The sequence below is a fragment of the Tinamus guttatus genome, unplaced genomic scaffold (genome assembly GCF_059628265.1).
Source record: "Tinamus guttatus ecotype Peru unplaced genomic scaffold, ASM5962826v1 Tinamus_guttatus_pri_ptg000131l, whole genome shotgun sequence".
NCBI classification, from domain to species: Eukaryota; Metazoa; Chordata; class Aves; order Tinamiformes; family Tinamidae; genus Tinamus; species Tinamus guttatus.
The window spans coordinates 2,928,043-2,937,324 of record NW_028288665.1 but is presented as its reverse complement, the minus strand read 5'-3'; the positions used below and the strand labels follow the sequence as shown (position 1 = coordinate 2,937,324).

The following is a 9,282-nucleotide window of genomic DNA, read 5'->3' as shown; positions in this document are numbered from 1 at the left end:
CACTGTCTCTCTGTACTGTGTTTCACTGTCCTACCTTCCCACAATAATTTCACTTACATTCATAGAAGCACAAAAGGATAAACAAATGATGGCCTCAGAGGCTTTGAGGGAAAACAAGCAGCTTGGTAGGGAAGAGAGGCCTAGTGCTCAGTCTGCACCATGAGCTCTGAAGCTGAGGACGCACTGAAAATCCACAGCAGCAAAAAGCACTGAGACAAAATCCATGAGGAATGCACACTTCACCAGTTCACCAAGGCTGAACTTCGCTGCTTTCAATTACTCCCGCTTTCTAGAATATGGGAATCCTTGTGATCCAGCTAACCCAATCAAGTTTTGCTGAAAGCACCAGGGAGATGTGCAATACATCATACTCAGCAGGCAGCACCTCTGGCATCTGATCAGCTTTACAGAGAAGATGTCAGACTAGGTTCCCGTTTTTTTTTCTTTTCAAAAATCTATATGGCAAATATCCTATTTCAACCTGAGGCTTTGAGGGTGTATCAGGAGCCAGCTTCTTGTAGCAATTCATCCAGATGAGTTCCTAGAACAACACTTCAACTTCCTTTTTCTTCTTATTCTCTTGCTCCCTCTTTGCTTGCAGTACATTTGGGCACATATTCTTGGGTATTAAGAAAATCTCCCCTATGGCGTGAAAGCTTCCTGATAGCTCTGGTGACATTGCAAAGCTCATTTCTGCGTGTAGCAACATGATTATGGTGAAGGTGAGGGTGAGGATGAGTGAATGTGTTTCAATACTTCTTTCTTGGTATTTATTACTGTACCATAGCATTCCTGCAACCTGGCCTGCTGCTGCTCCAGCTGTCTGTGCAAACTCCGGATTGAGCGCAAAAGCAGAAGTCTTCGGTACATAGCTAGCTGGACCCGATACTTCTCCTTCTCCTCCTGTTTCTTCTTTTCTAAGGTCTCCATTACTTTTGTGGTCTTCATCCAAACTGCCTGGCCTAGGCTATAAGAGACCATATCATCCTCTATGCCACTGTAAGTATTAGGAATCCCTGCATGACAGCAACCAAATTTGCTTACTAGCAGGGCAGCAACAGTTTGCAGCTCCTGAGAGCTGTGGGAAGCCCTTGGGAGCTGTGACTCTTCCAAATTTTGGCTACAGTCCCAGCAGAGACTTTCTGGACATGGAGAGGATATGTCCCCAGACTCCAGATTGCAGACTGCCATGAGACGAGACAAGTCACCTAATGACATATTGACATCTGTTGAGAGATCCTTGGGGAACCCAAAGGTTCTACTTTGTGCCTTGTTCCCAGTGATGCGCTCTGGTCCAGCAGGGGCTTCTTCCTGAGCCATGGCGAGGCTAGAGGGAACGGATGGTCCTTCTGGCACTGCTGAGTTTCCCTGGCCTTCATGGATACTGTCTAGTAGAGCACTGACAGGGCAAGAGGATGGTGCTGTTACAGCATGACAGCTCTGGAATAGGTCTTCATCAGCATTTTTTTGGGTTTCCTTTTCATCTCTTGGCATTAAATCAGCTTTCTCAGCCATTTATTGCATGAGCTACAGAAACTTGCTGTGGACAAAGTGCAAGCAAGAGGATTTCATTTCCACATACACACACATGTGCACACACAGAAGACCCGTGCAAAGTGACATTTGAAGAAAGAATCTCTTCTATATATTTAAGCAATGGACCTATTACTTTTCTAATAAAACACAACCCTTGGGTCACTTCAGGCCATATCTCGTGATTTGCATTAGATGTTCTTTGAGACACAACATTAATCCAATAATAATTAAAATGATATACTATACTATTAACATTCTCAAATCTTTAAAGCAAGTGACCTATCCCTGCAGCACTGCCTGTGCTGACTAATTAAACAGAATACAGTTGTAAATGGGTATTGTAAGCACTTCTCCCATTTACGAACACAGCTCTAGTAAGTGTAGTTTGTAGTGATGGGTGAGTTATCAGGATTGATCAGTTTTAAAAAGATGTGGATGTACCACAAACAGCAGTTGCTTTTAAATTCTCTCTCCTAGATTAATTTGTCTCCCACCAGTTTGTTTACAAGGTTGCCTTTTTCCCCTCTATTAATTCTCTTTTAACAGTACAGTTACATTAGCAGTAGGCTAGCCGTAGATAGGAAAAAAAGCACTTACCGGGGTTAGTGGGGGGAAAAAAAAGGGTTTATAGTGCATGGTATCTCTGCATCATGTTTTCTTGAATATGAGTCAGCAAAGCCTGGAACAGAAACACTACGGTGCAGAAGCAGCAGCAGCAGCAGCAGCATTACTCTGTTCCACCCAGCAACAACGCAGTGAATCCCAATCACAGAGAAGTGCAGGGTTTGTTTGTTTTCTTTTTTTTTTTTTCTTCCCATCTTTTCGCTTCCCTTGCAAGAGGATATTCCTCCCTGGCATGCAGCTTTCCTGTTATGTTTGAGCATCAAAATGAAAGCCAGGTCAGATGGCAATCTTTCAGCCAGAAAAATAATAAAAGAAAAAGAAGATGACCAATTCACTCATGCTACAGGGGGGCAATATATCCAGCCCTTCTCACCCCTGTAAGTTATGGAGGAGCAAATGCATCACCCAAAAGAGAATTTGGCATTCTGGGCTCCTGTGTACATGCATATTTCTTTGAAGAAAATATGGATTTGGATGCATTAACTAAATCCAAAAATGAAGCAAGCATTCAGCACCACTGGATTCTGTACAGAAAAGCAGGCATAAGGTGCAAACTGAGTTGTCTAAAGAACACTCATATTTAATTATGCTGTCCTAATCTTCAAGAAAAACCTCTACACCCAAGTATTGAATATCAACACTTAAGTATGCCACTGAACAGTAAACTTTATCTGCACCTTTGATGTTAGAAATCTACCTTCAGGTTTCTCTCTCACTTACAATGCAGGAAAAAAATTCACAGCCCAAAAACCTGCACCTACTTAAGTCAGTTTGCCACGGGAATTAATTTGCCCCAAGACTTTCTCTACTCCATTCTGTTAATGTAAATAAAAGAAAGAAGCAATCCAAAATACTATCTAGAATCTCCCTAGATCTTCAAAAGAATGAAGGTAGTTCCTATCTCCACACCTACATATTCTGCAATACAGATAATCATTTATTATTCTTCATCTGCACTAACTATTCTTCTTTCTGATGAATCTGTTAACCAGGATGTAGCTCAAGTCTTGAACATCTGAACTCCAGTTAGCATAAATTCAGATTTGTACCCTGAGGTCTAACTCAAATGCAAGTTTTTTTGGTACAAAAAAACATATTATTCATTGAACTGGTAAAATAATTGAATGCTCTGTGTTCATGTGCTAGATCATGTTGCAGATTATGTAAATACTAGGAAGAGATTAATATCCAGTGAGTTAATAACCTCTGCAAGGTTATACCTTGATGATTTCTATTTATCTGAATCACAAGTTACTGTAATTGAAGAATATGGAATTCAGATAACAGGGATTTTACTGTGTAACACACTAAAATTCTTCATTAAAATACAGCATTATGTATTTGCTGGAGCACTGGAACAGGCTGCCCGGAGAGGTTGTAGAGTCTCCTCTGGAGGTCTTCAAAACCCGCTTGGACGCAGTCCTGTGTCACGTGCTCTAGGTGACCCTGTGTGTGCAGGGAGGTTGGACTAGATGTCCTCTAGGGGTCCCTTCCAACTTTAAGCATTCTGTGATTCTATGATTCTACGATTCAGTCTTTTATTTTTGGCTGCCCTCCTCTCCAAAACACTTCAGGCACATCTCCCAACTACAAAGAGTACAGTAGATGAGTATTAGGTAGTAATCGTTTCAAACTATATTAATACTTTTCTGCAGTGACAGTGTTCTGCTCCTCACCTCTACCTTTGTAGCTACTTGCTACAAAATAACTATTTTCTAATATTCTTAACAGGCCATGGTAGACTGGATAATTTAGAGTCAGGTCATAGGTGTATGAAAGCATGCTGGTGGCAATTAGGAAATAAAATAGATATCAGTGAATGCAGATGGCAGAGATCTGTCATAAAACAAAATTTTGCTACTTATTATTGACAGCATAAATATTGGTGTTTTTGGACAAACTGGAGACATTTCAACAAATCTGGGACAAACTGGGAGACTGGGTTACATTTCAGGAGAAATACCTTTTTGCAAAATTGACACACTCAAGAGCAGGGAACATAAAATGAGTTTTTATTTAAATGGAAACATGTAAATTCTTGTTCTGGGATGATATAATAATCCTTTTCTTCCCCTTTATGACTAATACCTTGACAAAAAGACTCCTACAGTTTAAATCACTTGCGATTCAACATGTTAATAAAGAGACCTTAGAAGACCTTACATTTTTCTGGTGGAGGAACACTTTTTTTTTTTTTTTAAAGAAGTTTGCAGCTCTGGCCAAGAATTCGTCTCATACAGACAATGCAATTATTCAATGCCCTACTTCTGGACTTATTACTCCAGAAAACATATATGGGAAGAAACGTATTATGGGAATAAATTTTTGCCAAAAGCAGGCAAAAGCTTCTTCTGTTACATCAACGCACTAAGCATTTCAGGTAGGTAAAAATGAAAACAAGAATGCCTCCAGTTCAGGTTCACAATGTTTTATTAGTAGCCACTCACAGATAGACATATCCATTTGTATTTCAACATATAAGCCTTGCAGAGCCTGCTCTTCCACATCCCTGCAAGGTCTATGCCAACCCCTGCAAGGTCTATGGGTGTCAAGACCATTTCAGATAACGGCCCCGGTTAACGGTCCTTGGCAGGCTGTAGGTTCATACTCTTCAGCATGTGCTTCGGTGCTCTGTGCTTATATGGTTGTGGAATCAGGCCTTAGCCTCTCAGTTATGTCTCAACATGTCGTGAAAGAGAAGCAAAAGAAATGGCTATGGAAAAATCACTGCAGTTGGTCATAACAATTATTTCTCCTTTCTGCCTTTGGTTATTATAACAGTCCCTAGTTCAGAAAGATAGGAGGATAGGAAGGTGATTGGTCTTTGGCTTTATTAAGTATGAATATTTTATTGAAATTAAATGGGTAACAGCCAAATATAGTTACGAACAGAAAGCAATAAACGTGAGTGAAGATAGGTTGTAATAACCTACGCCTAGGAAGTTATGTTGTTTCATATTTGGGTTTGGGGAATACTTTTAACTAAGTAGTAAATAATATCCTATTACTCACTAGTGTAATTCCATATTTTACACTAATTGCTCTTAGAGATCAAAAGCCAGATTCTATCTGTTAATATGCGCACTCACATGTCTGCCCATGAAATCAATGAGATACATATGTGTTGCATCTGAAGCCTAAATTTTTCCCTAGAGATTCTTTAAAATCCTTTTACAGGGCAGTAAATCATTGAAGAAAAGCCATACCTTTCCTTTCTTCTACCCCTACACCCCAAACATGCAGGAGTTATTACAGGTCACTCCAAATTTTACACTGGTTGGTAATGGTATCCCCTGGGGCCACTTGCCTGCCAGGGATTGCCATTGCTTGACACAGCCTGCTTTCACCTGAGTTCACATCTACTCATTTCTGTGATCCTATTACACTAGCAGAGAAAGACAAAGGAAACTGTGCCCAGCTTGACACTGATGATATCATGAAATTCCCTTGATATTTCAGGGACAGAGAAGCACGATGGGAAATGAATATGCTTTCTAGGTCCTGGGAAAAGAATATTGCATGCTGCAATTACAGATACAATCATTTGTGCAGATAACATGGGAGTTTTTAACAAAAAGCAGAGTGGATACAAGATTTTGCCAACAGGGAATATTGCCACAACTCGGGACAAGAAAATCCAGGAATACAAGTACATCATTTTTACATTAAGAGTAAAACCAAACCAAACCAAACTCTAAAACAATCTGACATGACCTGCAGAAAATAACAGGCTTGCTGGTAATCTCAACAGACCTGCCTGTTTGAGGTGCAAATCTCAGATGGAGTAGTTTAATGTGCATTCAAGCTACAGTTGAGTTGAGTTTACAGCCTTGGAAATCTCAAGGCTGCAGCTGGTGAAACAAGCAGAACTAAGAAAGGGGTTGAGGACAACTTTCCCTGTGCATTTCAGCAACTCTGCTTCTAGCCCTTCTTGGGTTTAAATATTGGGCCCTGAATATTCTCAGGGACATAAAACGACAAATATAATTATTCATAAAGATACTTTACAAGTGGAGAGTGTTGATCTTCCAGAAGCAGCACCTCTTTTCCCTTCTTTCTATCTGGAGAACATCTGTTATATAGATAGTGATGTGAAGTAAAAGAACAACAGCATCATTGCCTAAAGTAGTTCACAAGCTGCCACCCAGTGCACAGAACCATGTTTTTTTTTTTTTGGTACTGAAATGGCCCCAAACGAATTTTGCAAATCTTGTAAACTCATATATCTCTTTCATTTAGCACAATAAACAGTTAACATTCTCACAGAGATCTGAGAAGAAATGGCTAGTCAGTGGGCACAAATAGTTGGGGTTATGTGCAATACTCTCTCATCTGCAGATAGACAGATCTATATCCAAATCCATTCACTCATTTTAATGCAGGACAAATTATTCTCAGTTCTAGAGTAGGCTGAGAAGGGTTCACAAGGGACAAATAGGGGAGAGATGCTTGAGTGTTCATAGCATCTGCAGTATATGATCTGTGAACTTTGGGAGGAGGTTAAATGCAAGTCTTTTTGTTGACTTCAAAAAGACATGAATCTTGAGAACAACCAGTTTACACTGTGTAGGTTTTCTTCTTCTAATAGAGAGAATATTCTTGTCTACAATCCATTACAATTATACTGAAAAGGAAAATCTGGTTATACGGTGAAAAACTGCTGGATTGCAAATATTAACTTCCCTTAAATGTTGACTGAATTGTTAACTGCCCGTCATCAATGTGGCATTCTTTCTTCATTTCTCTTTTATCTTAATCTTGCTCAGTGTCCAACATTTTGTCCAAGAAAAAAAAAAAGAAAGAAAAAAAAGAAAAAAAAAGAAAATGTCGCAGAAGGAGAAAAAAGAATTTGAAGTAGGAATATTGTATAACTTGAGATGGTATGAGAGACTTCTCAAGTACAAGAGACTAAAAAAAATGCTTCCTCAAAAAGAGATGGTGCTTGAAATATACTTGAATGACCCTCAGTGTTAAAAGTTTTCCAAATATAGCTCACGTTTTGCAAGACCTCCATGCCTAGCAAGTAAATACTGGATTACTCAATTTAACTGTTATATTTCAGATATGAACACAAGTATGTAGTCAACACACGTGTTCAATTACAATTCACGTTCAGTGTGTGTTGAGAGAAAAAATCCTTTCTCTGTTAAGGAATATGTAAACAGACTATATAATTTTTGATAGTTGATGCTTATGTTTGTTTTCAGCTTGACACTTGAGCCTAACTGACAAACTGATGGATAGGAAAGAAGAAAACTAAGCTGTAAGAATAATAAACAGACCATTGTGAGAGATGGGAAAAGAAAACCACGGAAGAAAAACTTCAGGAAATGGGACTAAGCCATGAATGGACAGACAGGTAATTGTTTGGTGTTGCTCCACAGCTTAAAATGTGCTTACGAATAATCGCAGAAGCTGAATACATTTAAAAGAAATACAACTTGGCTTTAAATTTTCTGCCTTAGTTCTTAAGTCAGAACAGCATGAGGGTAAAGTGTTAAAGAAATTGTGTTCAATACAATTTTGTTTTTTGATAAAAATGTTACAGATATGTGGCTGAAGGATTTTTTTTAAAAAAAGGATGTATTCTTATTACTAGAGCCTAATCATTTCTGCAAACCTTCTTAAGTTCACTCATCAGCACCTGAACTCTACTGGAAATATCAAGAACTGAAAAGACTGCATCTACAAATACCACCCTAAAAAGAAAAACCTATTTTCTCATTAAATATAGCTTCATGTTAAGCCTACTGTGGTATATCCTACTTATCAAACCTTGTGTAGCGCCCAAGAAAACCCGATCTTTCTGGTAGTTTTTGTACAGATTTACCTACTACCATTTGCATGATTGCACAGAGCCAAATATTTGTGCTGAGCTCAATTGGGGGTAAGGTAAAAGTCATGTTTGCTCAATGCTTAATGTCATTAAAGCTGTTCCTCCTGTAGCTGAGATGGATAAGACTTAAGTATCAAAAAGGTTACTGTATGTTCTTTCTTTTGCTCTATAGGTTTTGTTCAGCAGCCTGGTGCTTTGCATCATTTCCAATGGTTACTGTAGGCAAAGATAATCCCTTCACACTGGCAGTATCACTCGTAGGTCTTTGCTCAATCTCTACCAATAGAATTCTCTACCTATAGAATTATTACCAGTTTAAAAAAATACAACCAGTTACCCTACTTTTCTGATAATTAACGTTTTGAGAAAGTAACAAAATATATCTTCACAGAATCACAGAATGGCTGAGTTTGGAAGGGAGCTCTAGAGATCATCTAGTCCAACCCCCTGGCTCCAGCAGGGACACCTAGAGCACGGTGCTCAGGGTGGCATCCAGGCAGGTTGTGAAGATCTCCAGAGAAGGAGACTCCACAATCTCCCCGGGCAGCCTGTTCCAGGGCTCCGTCACCCTCGCAGGAAAGAAGTTCTTCCTCACATGGAAGTGGAACTTCCTGTGTTTCAGCTTGCACCCATTGCCCCTTGTCCTGTCGCTGGCCACCACAGAGAAGAGTTTGGCCCCATTCTCCTTATATTCACTCCTCAGGTACTTGTACATGTTGATCAGATCTCCTCTCAATCTTCTCTAATCATGCACAATTAGTGAGAGGCAAACCTACACAAGTTTTGATAAAAACTACATTTACTGATACTTATCTCTTAAGGAAAGAGTAGATATGGAGTCCAATTTTGATTTTATGGAATAAAAGAGGACAGACTAAGAAATAAGAATCATAAATACTAGTGATAATCTTTTAAGTGCTTGTGCACCTTGAGATCTTAATATTACAAACCTAAAAACCTATGTATCCTGTAAAGCACACCAAAGAAGAAAACAGTCTAAACAATTCAATAACCCACTGAAGTCTCATACTGAAGAAATAATGTGGGCTTCCAGAAAGAGTGAGCAAAGTTAGGTCCTGTCTGCTAGGACCTTCTACTGCTGATGTTCCCTGCAGCTCTGCCTATGAACCATGAACACCTGCTGAACCTGCCTGAACTTACCTGAACACAAGGCAAAGGTCCAGCTAGAACCTCATGGATACACACAGTCCCAAATCCTCTACCCAAACTGAGATATAATCCCAATTTTTACCTGGAAGCATTATCCTCAGTCATGTTCACAGAGC

The 9,282-nt window shown here is 39.4% G+C and overlaps 1 protein-coding gene across 1 annotated transcript; it reads right to left on the bottom strand.

Moving 5' to 3' along the window:
- Positions 1-567: 567 nt before the first annotated feature.
- Positions 568-1,515, bottom strand: LOC148595256 (uncharacterized). The gene has a single exon (XM_088521705.1). It carries the CDS (start codon positions 1,513-1,515, stop codon positions 712-714), a length of 804 nt encoding a protein of 267 aa, XP_088377831.1. The 3' UTR covers positions 568-711.
- Between the last annotated feature and the right edge of the window lie 7,767 nt (positions 1,516-9,282).

Coding starts and splice junctions, on each gene's coding strand:
- LOC148595256 (XM_088521705.1), bottom strand. CDS start 1,515: ATGGCTGAGAAAGCTGATTTAATGCCAAGAGATGAAAAGGAAACCCAA.